This window comes from Perca fluviatilis, chromosome 16 (assembly GCF_010015445.1).
Source record: "Perca fluviatilis chromosome 16, GENO_Pfluv_1.0, whole genome shotgun sequence".
In the NCBI taxonomy this organism is placed as follows: domain Eukaryota; kingdom Metazoa; phylum Chordata; class Actinopteri; order Perciformes; family Percidae; genus Perca; species Perca fluviatilis.
The window spans coordinates 29706799-29726972 of record NC_053127.1 but is presented as its reverse complement, the minus strand read 5'-3'; the positions used below and the strand labels follow the sequence as shown (position 1 = coordinate 29726972).

Sequence of the window (20174 nt, the reverse complement as noted above, 5' to 3'; positions counted from 1 at the left end):
TACTGATTAACACCGTGAGCTGCTTTTTACAGGTGACAGGGTTATTTGGGTTACTCCACTGTGAGAACATAGTGGCAGGGGAGGATTTTTTTCAGCCAGTTATGTTGAAATCCTTAAACACTCATTGAAATTGCCATATCTAGGTTCGTTTTTAATTAGGGCTATTATTTTTGAATTCGTCACGATAATTTTGGATTTTAAAGGCCCTGAAAACCAATTTGTCGATTATAATTTTACTATGAGTGATGGGGTCCTACATAAACCCACATTTCTTTGCTAAAGTGTGAACAGTTTGGGTTATTTTCTGTGGGAGATTTCCTGTATTTTGTCTTTTCTCTGTGGTGTTTTCACTTATTAAAAGTGGGCAGGAGTTGGGGAGGGGGAGTGATGTCATGTACTTCCATTCACCAATCAGGTTTCAGCAACGTTTTAATCCATTCTGGTGACCGTTGTGGTTTGTTTGCTCATGTTACCATACCACTGATGATGCAGATTAGCTTAGGGGCCATCCACACGGAAACGTTCTTTTGTGCAAACGCACATGTTTTGCATCGTTTGGGCCGACCGTCCAGACGAATCCTGCAAACGCACTGCCTGAAAACGCACTTTTTTGAAACCTGGTCTCAGGGTGAAAAAATCCGAAAACGGCTCTCGTTTGGCTTCGTATGGATGGTGAATACGGATCCGTATCGATGATGTCATCGCCACACCCCTCTTTTACACCCTCTCCCACGGCCGCTGACGCACACAACTGCGTTGAAGCTAAGCGAGCACATCCCATCTCCATGGTCAAACCAGCTCACTTCATTTAAATACTGTGTCTCTGCTCCCTGACCCTTCCCTCTGGATTCTACACAAGATATATTGCTAACGTTATGTAGCTAACGTTAAACATCGCTAAAGTAGCTGACCGCTCCAGCAGCGAAGTAACGTTAACGTTAGCTGCTATGGCTATCTGTTTATAAAGTGGAAGTAGACAATTTATCAACTAGCTAGCTAATCTGTCTGCTTATAAACTCCTTGAACGGATTATAGTAACTTTTACCACAGCTTATTGTAGAAAGGCTACTGCAAGAAAAACGTATAGATTATTAAAAAGACATCATTCATGGATTATTGATGTTTGTTTGACTGCCGATGTTGGAGCTAGCTAACGTTAGCGTGCTAACGTTAGCTCGCTACTAGCGCGCTGCAATCATGCAAAATAAAAAGCAATCCAACAGCACATTATACAATGTAAACAAAGACACGTTTTCTTGTGGCAGCCTTTATAAAATGAGCAGTGGTGAAAGGTATTATAGTCCACGGATGTATTAAGAGAACGTTATAATCTAGTCATGTTATGATGGGAAGTGGAAGTTAACTATGCTCTTCTTCTCCGTTTTTGGTGAATTTCTGTAGCAGAAACAGCGCTGCCTATAGGCCTGGAATATGAAGTAGCGTGTTGAGTCATTTACAAGTGGATTCGTTTGGACGCAACTTTTCTTAAAACGAATCCAGGGAAGACGGGTAAAAAAAAGATTGTTTTGGTACGTGTGGACGGGGCCTTAGTTTCAGTGTTTTTAAACTTAATAATTATTACCTAAGGATGTTTAACTTTGACTGTTGCACACTAAGGAATAAATATTCAATGCTGTAAAGAAATACTGAAGATTGGAAACCACGTGTTCAGGGCCTTCAAAATGAAAATAGCTTTAGGGTTTTTGTGTGAATCAATCTTTTGTCAGTTTACTCTCGCTTGGTTATTTCCTGTTTATTCCTAATGTGACGTTGTTGTTGTTTAGATGGCAGCCACTGATGTGAGTGGGCTTACCTGGTCACATAATCTAAATCAGGACTCCTTTCCCTTGACTCTGCCCTGTTTAGAGACCATATTTCATAGACTTTTTTTTACATTAAGATGATTGTTATTTTTACTGAGCTTGTATCTCCATTATAGTGATTTGTATTTCATGGAAAGGATGCCATCTGTTGCTTGTACATGAAGTGTAAAAATGTGGCACCTTTTTTTTTGTTTTGTTTTTTCTCTCACAAATGCCTTTATTGAAGGATGAGGATCATAGATAATTTAAGGGCTGGGACATGTTTGATGATGTTACTAGAAGGCTTTGTTGATGGTTATATGTTTTGGCTCGACTAACTTGTAACTAATCTTACATATTTCTCTACAACCTTGAATATTCATGCCTAAATAAGCAACAATCAAAGTTAAAGTTTATTTAAAAAAAAGAAACCTGCCTAGTTTTTATTTGGTACGAGTTTCACGGTTTCAGGACTGTATGGGTGCGATTTGATCAGGTTTAAAAGTGCTGGAAACAGAAGAAAACAGCCACATAGTTGTCATCGCATTTTGATTCAAATGTTGAAAAAAACACAGAATCTTAGAGTTGCTGTGACTTTAAATAAACTAATCTAATTATTTAATTTACATTCACCATGACTTTATACGTGCAGTAGATGGATTAAACAGGTTTATAGATTCTTGTCTGTTGATTAAATGTGGAATGGACCTTAGATTACACTTGTGGTGTTTGTCTTCATTTGCCTTGGCACTGGTGTCACCGGAGCCACCACACAGGCAGGTTTATGAGCAAACAAATCTGTTTGCCATTGGAAGGGATGATATCCTGAAATGGCACTTTTTCCCCATTTGTGTTGTGCTGAATGGACAAGGCCTCTGGCAGAACTGTAATTTAAACAAATGCTGTCTGAGTCCTCAGAGGTCTGTCATTGATTTAACAGGTACATCAGCCAGTGTTCCTCATTACCCATCAGAGAAACCACCAGTCTCTCTGATCAACTCTTCCAGCTGAATACGTTCTTTTTCTCACAGAATGCAATTTTCTCTCCTTTCTAAGCAACTTTGTGAAATGCCCCGGCTTCTTTAAGCGCTTGATGAATTGACACAGCTTTCCGTCACGCAGATGTCAAGCTGTGTATCTGTTTTGACAGTGATAGACACATATCTCCGTTCTCTCTATATTGCTCCCTGTTTCTCTTGCTTCTGCTGAAGGCGATAGATCGCTCCCATCAAGGCCGTCTGTCAAAATCTGTGGGCTGAAACGACCAGCCGCAGCACCGACGGATAGGGAATACAACTGTGCTTGTGCTTTGCAACCATATCAAGTGCTTACAGGCTCTGGGCTTCAACAATAGTGTGTGTGACGCAGACTGTCACTCTCTATATATGTGTATAAGCCTCTGCGGTGTATTTTCATTCAGTTGTCTGCCACGCCACAAAGGGAAGTGAGGTTGGAGGCTGAAACAGAGCTGATGGACATGGGATGCGGCAGGGACCTACACCTGTAGCCCACACCCTTCCAACACTGAGGGCCAGGGTCTAGAAACTTCGCTCACACAATCGGCGGCAGCATCCTCTTTGTCTCAATATCCCAATCAAAAGTAATATTTCCCTTTTCATGGTTTAAGTTGCATATGTAACCCTATCTGTCAGGCCGCACGCCCCAGCAAAGTCTCTGCTTTGTGTTTAATGGGATGTTTGATGTACCAGGGCATGTGGAGGGGACAGGGAAACAGGAGTCCAAATGGTGGTTCCTTACACATCCAAGTATATCCTGTCACCTCAACCTCGCCTCTACTGTTTGTAGATTTGTTTGAGAGCGGTCAGGTGGGTTTGAAAACTCTGTAGCTTATACGGAGTTTACAAGGGTGATTATGACCTTAGTACAAATGATCTGCACCACAGTACAACATGCACTTTTATATCCCTTTTGTGGTTGTGTAGATGCATGTACTCTTGCTTGTTTGTCTTTTATGGAAAGCTAGTAAACAAAAGAGAAACCTTTCCAGGAAGAGAAAAGGGGGCAACAAAGTGTTCACCGTGTTTGGCTCCTGTTTAACCAATTATCTTTGAGTCAGCTCCATCTGCCAGTTGGTGTAAAAGCAGTGAAATGAGATGCAGATGTAGCTAAGGAAAACGCTATGGTTCTTATGTTTTTAGATGGAGAAAAATGCTCTTTTTATCAGCAGAACATTTCAGTTACACACGTTTGGTGTAATTTGTGCGACGTGATACATATTTCTTTCACACGCGCTTTTTAGTAGCAACATTTTTTTAATTTTTTTTTTTTTTAAAGCTGTGACTGGAAGGTGGCAGGCTGTCAGAAGGAATTTAATATGTCAAGGCAGCATGTGACAACTCCATTCTCTATGGACTGTGTTCCATGCTGCGGCTTAAATCTCTTATTGAATGGAGAATCTTAACCCAGTTGATGTCACCAGGAAATTATGTTTATTCGTTCTAAGAATAAATGCTTAAGAGTCTGCTCCAGTTTGATGATGGGCTACAGTTTCTTTTTTTTATTATCACCCTTCATTTAGCTAAGCTGTGTTCTGCTCTATTAGTGTCTTTTTTCCCACTGTGTGATTTACACTATGCATATTTTAAGAGTTTAAGAGACGGAGCCATATTTATTTCACAAGTGACACATTCCCCGAATCCAAACATTTCACTGCTGACTGAAAGGGTTTCTGTGTACAGCAAGTCACTACCATTTTCATCAACTCATCTGTGGTCTTCTGTCAGTCATTTTGCACAATGTTAAAAAATGAATTGTCATTCATCAAAAATAAGAAGTAAAAACCTGAACCTGGCTGTGATTGTGTGATCTGGTGGTGTTTCAGTATTATCACAGGTAACTCTCTCTTTCCTGAAGCTCACTGCAGCTAACGTTACTACAGAGCTTTGGCTTGGCCTTATGGTGGGCAAACTATTGTGAATAAGGAATACGCTTCAAAACAGTTAAGGAAAGGCTATGTGTTGCTGCCAAGGCTAGAGCGGAAAACATGATCAGATTGTGTGAAAAGTCTTGCCTGGTAAGATCTTTCTGGCCAAAAATTGTTCTGTAGATACATTTTTTTTTTTTTTCTTTCTAATGAAAAAGTTATAGCACACATCATTGTCTCACTCAGTCTAAGTGATTTTAATATTCATATTCTCAATCTATAACCCTTATCACTAGGGCTGGGCGATATGGAGAAAATTTAATATCACAATATTTTTATAATAAGTTTTTATTATTTTGAAAGTAAACATATATATCCTTCAAACAGCAGTACAGGCAAGTAGTAAACAAAAACAAAAAGAAAAGAGGAGAGAAAAAAAAAAAAGGGTATGGAGGCGACCTCCCATCCCCATCCCCCTCCCACCCACTTAACCCTGGATCTCTGTAAAACTCTTACAGGACACGAGACCACGTAACAAAAAAGAAAAGAAAGATGCACCTACAGGTATTGATTATAGCAATTCCTTAATCTTATCTGCCATTGTTTGCCACGCTAGAATAGTATTAACTCCAGCACTGTGCATTCTTGCCACTGATAGCTCCATATTAACTATGTCAATGTATGCGTTAATCCAGTGGGACTTAGTAATTGTATGTGGAGGTTTCCAGCGTAAAGCCAGCAACTTCTTGGCAGCAGTAATGCCTGTTAAGAGCATATGTCTCTTCCCACATGTCAACTTTAGTGGGGAGGTATCATTTAAGAGTAGCACAGCGGGAGAACATGTTACAGTGACATCCAGAACATTAGATAAGGTAGCACAGACTTCACCCCAACAAAGCCTCACGTCCTTGCATTCCCAATACATATGCATGAATGAGCCTATAAGTTCATCAGAGCACAGGGTGCAGATTTGAGATGTTAAACGTTTCATGAGAAAGTTCCTCCTAGGAGTGAGGTAAGTCCTGTGAAAATAATTGAAATGAATCTGTTGATGTTCCGGGTTTTTAGAAGCAAAGACAATCGAGGACCAAATCTTTTCCCAGTCCAGTGAATCATCTCCAATGTAGTGCTCCAGATCACTAGACCATACACGTAAGATGGGGAGGGTTTTATAAGAGGCATCTCAGATAAGTGAATATATTCAAGAGACCAAACCTCTTTTTCGGCCTTTATTGTACAGAATGGAGTGCAAAGGGTGGGTAGTAAGAGGAGAACTCCATATGCTTTCATAGATGACCTTAGTTGAAGGTACAGAAATAAAGATGTTCCAGGCAATTGGTAGGACAGCCTCAGATCATTAAAGTCACGTAGCCCGCTCTCGTTATATACATCAGCTAAAACATAAATACCCCTAGACCTCCAATCCGGGGATGAGAATGGGGACCCCCCCCCCCCCAGTTAGAAATATCACAATATTTTTGACCAAATACCTCTATCGATACCGCAACGATATTGTCGGGTTGACTAATGGTGCTTTCACAAAATATTTACACAATGAGATTTTAGATAAATAATCATCAGTAATGTGGATATAATGACTAAGTGGGTAAAGGCAAATAATAGAACAGCTACAACAGTCTGGTAAGTTCAGAAAATGACATCACTTTACTGTAATGCAGCCTTTAAAACCAGGAAAAGACAACACTTATGTCATATTATCATAATACAATATCTAAAATCTAAGACGATATCTAGTCTCATATCACGATATCAATATAATATCGATCTATTGCCCAGCTCTACTTATCACTCCTCAATGAGATGAAAAATGATTTTATTGAGAAACGTTTCAGCGCCTGCAGACTTAATAATCCTCACAGTCCAAGGCTGGTACAAATCCTAAGAGTATGCACTGTCTGAGGTCAAGTGTACGAACGTGTGTCCCACCACCTACTAAAGCCCTATTCACTGATGCTCACGGCTTCCCAACTGTCCCGGGTCGATGAGTCTCTACCTCTGTATTCAGGGTCTGCCCGCCTTGAACTGCCCGCCTTGAAAAGCATTTCATTCATTTTCCTCCCAAAAGGCCGTAGGTTTCAAGGTATTACAAAGTTAATTTAAAATGTAATATGTCAGTTGTAAAATGTTTAATATCTGATGCAGGCTGTTGGCAGATGTTTCACACACACATAAGCTGAAAGTGGGATTGTTGTGACAGTGTACTGTGCTATAGGAGCCTGTTCAATATTTTCATGCATCATCAGACCTGTAGCAAGCTCTGTCACTACTGCTCTACATTAGCTAGGACGTTCATCATCTGACAACGGGCAAGTGTTATTTCAGCCGAATCCTAAATAAACTTAAAAGATTACAACTTTTTAATTGGTTGAGACATCCATCAATTTTCTGCTGCTCATCTGGATTCAGGTCAAGTTAATTGATTGATTATATGTTTTTTAGGAATTGTACAGTCCTATACAACTTCTGTCTGCTAACAAAAATGTGATATGAATGTCCTTAATAAATAATTGTTGACTTATTATCCCTACTGGGTTTCCGTCATTCTTATACCGGTATGATAGTGAAACCGGTATTAAATTGCATTTCATGTTTTTATTATTATGCATGTTGCAGTGCATTAATTCCCTCTCTTTCGGCGTCTCTGTCCAGGTTTGGCCTCTGGTCTAGAGATCACGTCTACGGCGCCGACCTCCATAGAGACGGCCAGCGGGCAGAGTGTGAAGCTGGACTGCCAGTTCACTCTGGCCCCGGAAGATTCTGGACCGCTGGATATTGAATGGAGCTTGTTGTCCTCTGACAACCAGAAAGAGGACAAAGTGGTACGTTTTAGATGTTCCCCACAAACATTAAAGATACAGTTTTATTTTGAAGACCGCATATGAAAGTACATTTGGCAGTTATTTGTTCTCTGATCGACTTTTATTTAGCACAGTCATTTTATCTATGTTCAGTGAAGCTGAGCGTTGTTCTTGCCTTTTTGCTAGGTAATCTTTTCCAACCTGGCCTTCTGTATGCAGCTTTAGAAATTCTTTCACAAACTCCTCAACAATACCTAAAAAAACAGAAATCAGTGTTATTATTATTATTATTATTATTATTATTATTATAATTTATTTTCTCCAAAGCTTTAAAGACTTTTAAAGTCCCTCGTCATTTGTTTGCAGTGTGTGTGGTTTTGCACCTAACCGTTCACTTGTGGTGTGTCTGTGTGTTGAAATGCAATACAGGCTCTATGCTAGGTGTCCATTTCCTTGAGTTGTTGCAGTGAAACGTAGGAAGTATACATTATACAACAAGACAAATGTAATTGGAGCCACATGCACTACTTGTATTGAGCATTTGTTGTCCGTAGTGTTCTCACAGACGCATTGTGGGAGCGATGGGAGCTCTCTTTATCCTGGGCAGTGTCTTTGCTTTCCAGCATGGCCCTCAGCCATGGAAAGGGAGGACTACACAACTCTACAGGATCTGTACAGGCCCTCAGGGCTCTCACAGCCATAGAGATAGATTCTTGGTACAGATCGCTCCAGTGGTGTGATTCTCTCCCATGGCTCTATACTCCCCCACCTGTCCTTCACTCCCTTTTTTTTTTTTTTTTTTTTTTCTTTTTCTGGCCCGAATGTTAGGAATAGGTCAGTGGCTCATCATTAGGCTTCTCTGTCTCTGTCATCCACCCACTGTCCTCTTAGTCCACTGGCCCAACAGGTCCTCATCTCACCCAGGTAGGCCTCTGTACTCCTGCTTCTGGTCTTGTGCCATTACGGAGACACCAATTACCCCCATTCTCTCTGATTTAACCTACTTTACTCTGAATCATTAACGGGAGCAGTGAAGAAAAGTGAGCTGGAGTTAGCAATCTATCATTATCGTTATTCTTAATCTATCAATGGTTGTTATGATGAAATAATGATTATAGAGCTTTTTAAATTCTTACGTTTTTCAGTGTCTCAATAATGCTACAAGGGAGGACAGAATTCAGTGTGGGTGGTTCCCCGGTAGGGCCTCTTCCTCTTCATGTGTGAATGCAGCTGTAGAAATATATCAAATGTTCCCATATTGCATCTGGTTCCACAGTTTATTTTCTTTTTGTGCTATTTTGATGAGGTCAATCTGCAAACCCATTCACTTTGCCAAACCTTTTGTAGGAATTTTAAAAACAGACCAGACTCTCTCTGAACGTATTTGTTCTCCTTGACCTATCAGATTTTGCTTGCTATATACACACACGCTCCCATTCATAGCCTTTAACCAATATGAAGTCATGCTTAAGAGTAAACTCTTTGTAATTAGCGGCGTATTAATCCCGAGGGGCTGCTTTAATATATGTGACAGTGTTAAATGGGATTAGGCTGATCTGAGAGGACCAACGCTACTAGGTCAGGCAAGGAGATGAGAATGAAGGCTAAACTTTATAGCCAGAGGCTCCCAGATACTCAAAGACCATGGTGAACCTCTGCTCACATGCACATGAGCAAATCCAGGCCGCGCTTAAAGGAACAGCCACTATCATATACAACTTTAAAGCGCTAGAGAGAACTAGTCAACAGGATCGGTCCACCGGGTCATACAGCTGGGAACTCAAAGCACTGTTTTAGCAAGCAGGGAGATGGGTTGTGTGGTGTGCCTGCCTGGCATGTGCAACTTCGTTCATATTCTTGAACCATATTATTCTTTGCATTGATGCAATCAGAAGTAATTTTACATCATTATCTATTCAATCAAGTATCTGCTGGGGAATGATGGCCTCCTTCATCTGACATATCCCACATATCATCAGGGTCTGAGTGGTGAAGCATAGCTAATGCATGTTGCTTTGTTGGGCTTGAATGAGGGATGCCAGGCATGCCTACAGTAACAGTTATTAGCATTTGTCTCTCATTGCCTGGCTACAGATTAGCTGGAAGGAGGGTGTGCCCTGAGTGCACAGCACCACTGTGAGAACAACGAGGAACACAAATATGAAAAGTAAATCTGAATGGTGTGAACAGGAGATATGTGTTCAGAAGGAAAAACATTCAAAATTGCATATCCTTATCCCATATCACACAAACTGTCTTATTTGTCCTTGGGCGCAGCATCAGAGCCTTTTGTTTGCTGTACATATTGCGGCAGGAATTTGTGCATGTTGACAAAGTATTGGAGGATTTGATTGTAAAGCCACGACACTGTTTGGGGAAAATTGCATCGTTTGTTTGTACATCAGTGATGACCGTGAATGCTAATGGCCACATTTTGTGACCTTCTCTATATCCTCCATATTGAAGGACACTTGATCCGTTTTCAGGTGGGCATTCTGCTTTAACCTTGTGAAGCAGTTTGGAGCAGAGCTGTTGCTGTGAGAGCACGTGGCAGCAGCACTCCCGAGTCATTCGAGTTAAATGCCTCTGTGGGAGCGCAAAGACACGATGCTGCATTCCCTGAACTCTGCAGGTTGTTTAGAGTACACAGGTGTCGCAGACTCGCAGCTCTCTGCTTTGCATCTCAAATGATCTGCACCTCTTCCCCTTCCCTGCCTGAGCATCACATGACAATGACCTCATCTTTCTGTGTCAGATGCAACTTAAGCCCGGCCAATAGAGGACTGCTACCTCTGCAGCGTGATCGGTCCATTGAGAATGGCCGGGCCAGGTGGCGATTGTATCACTGAATGTCCTACCTGTTATGAAACGCAGCACACAGACAGTGGTACCCCTCCACCCCTCCCCAACTTGTCTAGTCATTTGCCCTTTTCATTTCCATTCCCCAGGCTCTTTATGGGCTTTTTTTTCTTCTTTTCATTGGATTATGATTCTCAAGGTTATTGCGCAGTTCAGATTTTTTTTTTTGTTAGAGGTGTGCATGTGTGTAAGCACTCCCATCTGTGTGCCTGTGAAGTGGTTGAGCACAAGTGAGAGTTGTTGTCTGGCTGAGCTTGGGGCAATTTAATTTCCTCCGTGCTCTCATCTCGCATATTGCTGTTATTACTGCTGATGTTCTGATCCGCAGTGAAGTTAGGATAGGTTTCCCCTCCCCTGAGAGCCAGGTGGAATTCTAACTTAATTACCTGTTTACATGTCAAATATGTACAAGATGAACATGGCACGCCTGCATCGCCGCTCCAGGAACTAGCCTTCCATTTGGAAATGTAGCAGAAAGGCAACTTGCTGTAGACACACCAGAACATCCCCGGCTCTGTTTACCTTTTGTTTTGCTCGTCTCGTGCTTCCTTTAAGTGCTCTGCCTCCTCTGATGGGTTCATTATTCTTCCTCTCCTCCTGACATCTTTAGTTTTTTTCCTCTCTCCTCCTCTCTACCCAGGGGTATTGCTGTGCGTATGCCTGGTGTTGATCGTGGCACAGAAAAGTCTGCCTTTGACTGTCTCCATGGAAATGTGGAAGAATATGCCAGTGTCTATGAAAGAGAATGAAAACTCTTCATTGTTGTTTGCATTTCTTTCTTTATTTTTTTACCCTCCTCGTTGTTTTCCTTGTGTTTTTGTTCTTCCCCTCCTCCATCACCGCAGCTACTAGCTATGAGGTTCCTTGTTGGCTCCACCTGGCCTTTATTTCTAGGCATTTCCTGTGTGTGTGTGTGTGTGTGTGTGTGTGTGTGTGTGTGTGTGTGTGTGTGTGTGTGTGTGTGTGTGTGTGTGTGTGTGTGTGTGTGTGTGTGTGTGTGTGTGTGTGTGTGTGTGTGTGTGTGTGTGTGTGTGTGTGTGTGTGTGTGTGTGTGTGTGTGTGTGTGTGTGTGTGTGAGAATTGGGGGGCTACTGCTCTTTGTTGACACAGCAGGTGTTGATTTGGCTCCACAGTAGTCTCTTTGTTTGTTCCACCTTCATTCTTATTGAGCACAGAAAGGGCAGAACAGCGCAGGCTGCCAGGCTGAAGGGCATTGCCGAGATAAAACGGAGGCTGCCTTCTATCTTCCATATATTTAGTTTGGTTCAGTGAGCAAGGCCTTAGCTTTCAGAAAGCCCACAACTGTCATTTCAAGGCCTTTGTTTTATTTGTTTTCTAGAAGGACTTTTATTTTCATAAACGGATAATTACATGGCTCTATGTAGGTTTATGTTAACCCAACCTCTCTTTCCTTCACTCCCTTTTCACATCCAAGGTGATCCTGTACTCTGGCGACAGGTCCTACGAGGACTACTATGAACCAATGAAGGGTCGAGTCCACTTCAACTCGGCCGACCCCAAGAACGGCGACGCCTCCATCAACCTGACGGGGCTGAAGTCGTCCGACTCGGGCACCTACCAGTGTAAGGTGAAGAAGGCTCCCGGTATCCGCAGCAGGAAGATGCTACTGATCGTCATGGGTGAGTGGAACCAACTGAACACACTCTGGTGTGTTATTTATATATATATATATATATATATATATAAAAAAAAAAAAAAAAATAAGAGAAAAAAAAATTATATATATATAATTTTTTTTTTTTTTTTCTCTTCCTCACAGGGTAAATTCTCTCTCTCTCTCTCTCTCTCTCTCTCTCTCTCTCTCTCTCTCTCTCTCTCTCTCTCTCTCTCTCTCTCTCTCTCTCTCTCTCTCTCTACACATGCACCAAATCACACGGCCTTTGCCCTCCTTGGCTGTTTTTGATGTAATCCCTTCTAAAATCGAGTGCATGACCTTCCTGGAGGCTGTGGAGCATTGCCCCCTTTGTGATACAATTCTGTATTCATCCTCGACGCTCTGATTATGTCTAAAATGTTTTTTTTTTTTTTTTTCACTTAATATTGCGGCCATGATTTACAACTTATATATATTTTTCTATTTAGTATTAGTCTTGTCTTTTTTCGTCAATCACAGCTCCCATTTTAAATTGTTTTAATGTTGGTATGCAAATGATGCAAATATTTACACTATTAGCTATATTCTTAGACTATTAACTGTGAAAACTACAACAATATCAAATGATTACACGTTACTCATTTTGAAACCATAATACCCTAAATAGTACAGGCAAAGGCAGTTAAACAATATGACATCATTTCCAAAGTGCACAATGTAATCCTGTCTTTAAAAATGTGGTCAAACCTCAGCAATGGAGTTGATGCACTCGGCTGGCTTTTTATTGCACAGGGTGAGATGGGTGACACATCAGAGTTGTATAAGTCAGATGATTCACTCCCGAGGCAAACACACACTCACACAGAGTGGCCTTGCTGGTCAGTCAACTGACTAAATGATGTCGAAAGGGAATCGCCTCCCGAAACCCAGCCTGGTATTTGCATATGGGAAAAACTACCCACATGCACTGCACTAGTGTGTTGTGGGAGAAGCTGTTATCGCAGCTCTGTCATCGGGAATGGTTTCTCCTTTCTAAAGATAGGGCAAACTCCAAAAAATGGCTTGTTGACATGATATCATGTGTATAAAAGTGACTGCACTGCACCAACTAGCTCAACCAGAAAGACATGAGCTCTTGGAAAACAAACAGGCTTCTCAGTAGCTATGGTGTGGCACCACTAAGCAGTTATAAAGTGATAAAAGAAATGAATGGCCAGCCACAGATAATCTGACCATTAACAGCTGACGCACGAACCACTGATTAAGCCCTCGGGAAGGCTACTTTACATAGAAATGTATCTGACCAGAAGCAACTTAACAAAACGAATCACTTCTTAAGTCATTGCTGAGTCATACATATGCTCGTACATTTCCTGTGACGGCTTCTCTTCCGTAGAACACTTGCACATTCCTCACCAGCGAGGAAGGATTCATCAATTGTTTTCATGCCTATTTTTAAATGTTGGTTAATGTCATTGTTAAGTTTATCATTTCATTAAAGCCACGTAGTTAACAAATCCCATCTAAAATGGAAACGGCATCTAGGCTGAGGTTTGCTGCACAAGCAAATACCAGTTATATGGGCGCCCGGATAGCTCAGTTGGTAGAGCAGGCGCTCATGCATAGAGGTTTACTCCTCAACACAGCGGGCCCGGGTTCGACAATCTGTGTTGATTGTCCGGTTTCATTTGTCCATCGTATCCGGTTGTGGATAAGAGCATCAGCTAGGTGACCACAATGCAAATCCGTCTTTCATTCTGGTTGTAAGGCAGTTGTCTTTATCTATAGGGTGCATTAGAGAGAGGGATAGCTCGAGGCTACAGAAGCTGACAGGCTGCTAGCTATTGACCCCAGGGGCAGGGGTGTTCTTAGCAAAGAAACATTGACAAGGAGAGGGAAGGACATCCTGCCTGCTCTGCATTCCACCTTCAGGTCGATCTTGTCACAAGGTGTATGGTCCCGAGAACAGGGGAGACGTGCATGCGTATGTGTGCACAAACAAACACACCTCAATTTTATACACTGGGTGTTGCTGTGGCTTGTCACACACACACACGGCCATATGCAGGCATGCACACGTGCTGAAACCTGCAGTGTCCATGGTGTCCAGCTACTGTACGGTAGTAGTAGGTAGCATCCCTTGTTGTGTATTCTCCACAGGTTGCACCGGGACATTGAAGTTAACAGGACGAGAATGCCCACCTGCAGTCCGGCACTGCATGTCAGCAACTCTCAAAACTGTTTCTGACACACCCCCACCTGTACTCTCAACAGCCAATCATTTAACTCTGTCTGCCACAAGTCCAGGCATTCTTCATCGCATCCAGGATCTCACTGAAAGTCCAACAGCCAATCTCTTTAATTCTTTCTGCCCAACTTTAGTGCCCACTAGTCGCTTATATTTCACTTTATCGTTCAACTATCAGTTGACACTCCTGTGCGCCTCTTTACTCCAATGAATACCACAATCTAGCGATCCCTTTCTACTTATCTCGGCCGCAAGATAGCCTTGTGCAACTCATAAATCTCAATTCATTGTTCGTTTAACGGAGCCAGGTTAGCCGCATCGCTCTGCCCTTTATCTCTCTGCACTCTTCCAGGCTCTGTCACCTTCTTCTTTGACCTCATCTTTCAAACAAATAAATCTGCTCATCGGACAGCAGTCCTAATAAGAGGAGCTGTGTGTTACAGCCCTCAGACGTGTCGAGTTCACCTTTTTAAAAAATAAATAAATAAAAAAAATATCAAAATGTCATAGCTGTCTGACATTTACTGTGTGTGGTGTGAATGTGTGTGTAGGTGCAACACAACAGCAGCAAAGAGCAGGCCGGTGAGTGAGGAGCTGCACAGCCTTGGCCCCCATCACTCTACCATCTGTCCATCAGCGCTCACATCATTTTTGCTCTGCCCAGCTCTCTGTTTTGCCCCCTCCGTCCTGACCCCCTGTGAGTTTATTAGATTAGTAGGAGCACTCAATACCGTTAGTCTACTGTTAATCCTTACGGTTATGCCTGCTAAGCTCCCCCCACCCCTCGTCTGACACCTGGTTCAGATCTGGAGAGCCCCGCTCCAGGGTTTTGTTGTTACAGAACCATTATTACCACACCATGATGTCAGCTTTCTCTCACTGAACGCACAAAACTTGGATTGTGGCCTCAAAAACATTACCTCTCATTGTTTCTCTTTTTACCTCCCTCCCTTTTACCCCCCCACCCCCCGATGCCTGGCTGACTGTGTGTCTCGGTTTCATTGGAGTCGGTCTGCTTTTAATTTGAAGCTTGTTTGTTTTTGAATCCCCCATTTCATCTCCTGCCAGCGCTCTGACTGACCCGAGGAGTGTTTGCAGACGTTAGGCTTTCAGACAGAAAGCTTAGCCTCCATCCATCCTAACCCAGAAAGCTACGTGCACACGTGTGCGTGTTTGTGTGTCCGATGGCAGGCGACAGCTCCTGTAATGACAGCAGCTGTATCAATTACTCTGATTACGCCTCTCATTACACCGATGACTGCTGCTTTGAGCAAGGGAGGAGGTGAACTTGAGGAATACACAATACACATGCACACAACTTGCCACAATACTTAAAAATAATAGGGTTGTAGGCAGGAGGGATGTGGTGTTTCCGAGGCCACCTGGTTGTGTCTGTTGTTTTTCACCTCTCTCAATCACTTTTCTTTCATTCTTTCTCTCCACAGTGAAGCCATCCAAGCCCAGGTGCTACGCCGAAGGCCCCACACAGGAAGGCAAAGACATTGTGCTGAGGTGCATATCTAACGAGGGCACCAAACCCCTGCAATACAGCTGGGAGAAGACCAGTGACACCAAGCTGCTGCCCAGCTCTGCTGTGATGGGTAATGGACCCTCTCACAAGCACTCCCAGACAAATGGAAATCAGTTTTTTTAGGTCCCACACACAGGTCTTCTTTCTGTTTAACGCTGCCATCTCTTCATTGATGTGTTCTTTTCCCTCCATACAGATCCAGTGGGAGGCACCATTAACGTGAGGAACGCATCTGCCAGCACATCTGGCACCTACCGCTGCACTGCCAATAACCGTGTTGGCTCTGAGGAATGTATTCTGTATCTCAACGTGACACCTCGTGAGTACCCAACCAACTTCACGTTGATGCACTGACCTGCAATATCCAAATAGCTGCTGATGAATTTTCAGTCACTTAATCCATTGACTAATTGTTGTAGCCCTAGTTGAGATATTTAAGGACTGGATTTAAGCGGTGGGCCGATCAACAGGCTGACGGCTCTACGACTTTATCACTTTTCATAAACAGCCGAAGGAACGGTGGTGCGTGGTGTACATAGCGGAAAGCCTGTTGTGCGTCTGCCCTATTTCTGATACCATGGCGCTGGAAATTTTACCGTGGCGCACCGCCACTATGCTATCAACATAGAGGAAACACTGATCATACAGGCACAAGGATACTTTTACCTTTCTTTGGTCTTACTTACGGAGTACGGTTTATTGATCTCAGGACTACTATTTTGTTAATGTGCTCATAAGTTGCAGTACTGCAGAATGTGCCAGATGTAATCATTCTTGCCCCGACACTCTAGCCTGGGTAAACCCTGACGAACTTCAGGCAAATTTGAGATTTGCTCTGCAAGTCAGTCTGGTGAAGAGCCCATTCAAACCCGTTTCCAATGTCTCCAAAATCGAGGCTCCAATCCCAACCGTTGAGGCGGGCTTTACACCAATCCCAACCGCTGAGGCGGGCTTTACACCAATCCCAACCGCTGAGGCGGGCTTTACACCAATCCCAACCGTTGAGGCGGGCTTTACACCAATCCCAACCGCTGAGGCGGGCTTTACACCAATCCCAACCGTTGAGGTGGGTTTTACACCAATGCCAACCGCTGAGGCGGGTTTTACACCAATCTCAACCGTTGAGGCGGGCTTTACACCAATCCCAACCGTTGAGGTGGGTTTTACACCAATGCCAACCGCTGAGGCGGGTTTTACACCAATCTCAACCGTTGAGGCGGGCTTTACACCAATCCCAACCGAGGTGACGACGATAGCACAGTGACGGCGAGCAGCTTTTTGTTTACATTCAACATGACGGCTACCGAAGCCGTGCTTCACGTGCTCGACCATGACCGGCAGGTCAGTCATGACATACTCCAAAACTGGCCACAGTTCTGTTTACATTAGATATAGTGTGTGCATACACAGCAGTTAGCAGATGACGAAATGTGCATCACACAGACCCCTTTGCTATGCGGACGCAGAATGTTTACTGCGCACTTTAGTGGTAGGAGGATGTCTTGAGTGACATTGGTAATTGCACTGAAATGTTGAACTGTTTTCAATGTGATAAGCTGAAAAATGGTGCCAGATGCTAAAACCTCACTTATGGGTCATGAGCTCTCAAAGCCATGGTCAAAACACCTCTTTGCCTCAGAAAATAATCCAGCACTATATTTTGAGGTCTATGTTGGAGCCTTAGTTATGTTTAAGTCACTGCTACCCAAATGACCTTTACCAAACCTTCCAACCCTTTTCCTCCTTGTGTTGCGCAGCCCCCAACACTGCAGGCATCATCGCAGGAGCCATAATTACTGTACTCCTGATCCTCCTCATCATCGCCATCATCCTCTTCTGCTGTTGCCGTGCCCGTAACCGGAAGAAGTATGAGAAGGAAATCTGCAATGAGATAAGGTACATTCACTAAAACATCAATGACACTTGGCTCACAGATACCCAAAGCTCAATTTTGATAGAAGAATATTTTGTTAAACCGTGTAGGTTTTTCTAAATATAATCGGAAATATGTGTCCGGTTGTATAATACTGGAAAGATTTTAGCATAGGAAAATGCAATAGGTTACATGTAATTATTACTCTCAGCTCCCTGTGGTCATCACACACACACACACACACACACACACACACACACACACACACACACACACACACACACACACGTCTCCAACAGCCACAACAACCATGAAAATGTTTTTTCTCTATCAGCGTTTTTCTTTTTTTAACCCTCCTCAAATAAACAGCTGTGGTAATCAGTTTGAAAGCTTTGTTTGCTCTGTGGATCCTGTGTCATGTCTGCTGCTGGCTCCCCCCCCCCTCCAGAGCCACCTACTCTAACCCCTCCACTCATCATCCAACTCTCCATCGTTTCCATGGGCTCTGTACAACCCCTGGGCTTACTATCCCTCTGCTGCGGACTGAATCTGTCTAAGACCACAATGTGACACTCGCGCTGTAGGACAAAGCGGATTAGACCGCTGGTCCTGTCTCGTAAACACAGACACACACGTTCGCTGAAAGACCACAGCATGCAGCTATAGACTAAACACGCTGGAGCCCCTCAGGCTCAGTTTGATTGAGCATTTAACTGGATTATTGCTGCTTATTAGTTGTTAATGTGGTGGCAGAGGGAGTAGAGGGCATAGCTGTACTTGGTTTCTCAGCTCAATCTCTACAGGCTATTACACAGTCAGTGTGGCTGAGCAGTGAGCAGACACCGCCCTAACCAATCAAACGGGCCAACTCCAATTATTTGTACCTCTTTGTTGAGTCAAATCATGTTTCGCTCTTGAAATGACTCATGCACTTCTCCAGTATTTATTGTTTTCCTCACTGTGGGCCGCAAGTGCCAGACATGCCAGACTTTTATACCTGTGTGTCATCAAACTTCATTATGGTTTTATAGCACCTTAGAAAATCTTTTTCAAAATTCAAAATCTCTGACTTGACACTGAGGTAAGCGAATAAAAGTGAGTTTGCAGTCTTGTTGTCTAAATGTGCTGCTGTCTCTGTCTTATCTCAGAGAGGACGTGCCCCCTCCTAAGAGCCGCGTTTCGATGGCGCGCAGCTTCACCGTGGGCAGCCAGCGCTCCTCGTTGGGCTCCATGTCCCCCTCCAACCTGCACGAGTACGCCCTGAAGCCCCAGTACGACAAGATTCCCTCGTCAGAGGAGTTTGAGAGGCCTCCGAGCCACGCCCCTCTGCCCCCGCCCACTGCTGCCAGGATGGCCGGCCCCAACCTCAGCCGCATGGGGGGCATCCCGGTCATGATCCCTGCCCAGAACAAGGACGGCTCAATCGTCTAGCCTGTCCTCGAGAAGTGGCCGTGCAACGAGGGGAGGGATGGAGGAAGTAGGACACAAGCCACTGAAGATGGAGCGAGAGCTGGGATAGGGCTGACTCGCCTGACCTTTAGCTCTTCAATATTTACAAATGGGAGTACCCTCCTCCTTATGAAGGCCTGGCTCTGCGTTGGTGCTGAGAAGAGAAATTGAATTGTACTGGAAACCCAACAGAGCACATTAACTTTTTATCAAATATAAATACAAAAAAACTTATGAATTTTACTTCCTGGATTTTCTCACTGAAAAATGAATTGGGGTGGATATGAAGCAGAATGGTCAATATACAAATTATATTGTACATAACGTGAATGCATGTGTTTTTTTTTGTTTTTGTTTTTTTTTTAAATATAGAAGGCCCTTGCGGTAGAGATATTCTATGTTCAAAACAGATCCAGGCCCCTAATTGGCCAGCTTTACAGCTGTATGCATGTATGTATAAAATTGCAGCTGTAAGCGTGTGTGTGAATATAAGTGTATGTTTGTGAATGGGAGTTTTGGAAATGTATAGTTCATTTCTCGTCTTTTAATGCCTACATGATGATCATTGGTCAGGAAATCCAGTCACTACTCGTTTTTCTGACATCTCTAATTCCATAAATGTATTCTATTGACCTTTTGGAAAAATGGAAAGACAGACTTATTAAAAGAAAATTCACCAATTTGAATCTGTCTTTCAACGGAGTTGGAAAAAAAAGTCTATTTAGGTCAGCCCTTTTCTGTTGAACCGTTTGCTGTTTTGAATTGGCTGAAGTGAACAGGATTGGCTGGTGGGGAGGGGGAGGGTCAGACCTCAACATCTTGTGATTGGGTGGATTATTGCTTCTTGACTAAGCTTAAAAAACAATAACTGCCATCGCTCCTCCAGAGATCTTAGAGGAGGTAGTGTATAGGGAGGCAGCTGGACAGCAAGGTTCACTGAGCAATTAGCTTTGATTGTGTTTGACTGGCCCCTAAGCCCTGTGACCACCAGAACATCCTCCCCTAACACACACACACACACACACACACACACACACAAACACACACACCATATTAGCAGGACAAGAGCACCCAGTCTTAATTCATCATCTGTA

General features: G+C 43.2%; 1 protein-coding gene across 1 annotated transcript in view; it reads left to right on the top strand.

Moving 5' to 3' along the window:
- Window positions 1–19766, top strand: part of cxadr (CXADR Ig-like cell adhesion molecule) — a 41377-nt gene extending 21611 nt beyond the window's left edge. Inside the window, exons 2-7 of the mRNA XM_039777713.1 lie at window positions 7357–7526; window positions 11800–12004; window positions 15673–15828; window positions 15955–16077; window positions 17516–17654; window positions 18780–19766. Of these exons, the coding sequence (XP_039633647.1) occupies window positions 7357–7526; window positions 11800–12004; window positions 15673–15828; window positions 15955–16077; window positions 17516–17654; window positions 18780–19062 (1076 nt within the window). The 3' untranslated portion in view covers window positions 19063–19766. The remainder of the gene's footprint in view (window positions 1–7356; window positions 7527–11799; window positions 12005–15672; window positions 15829–15954; window positions 16078–17515; window positions 17655–18779) is intronic.
- Window positions 19767–20174: the final 408 nt, after the last annotated feature.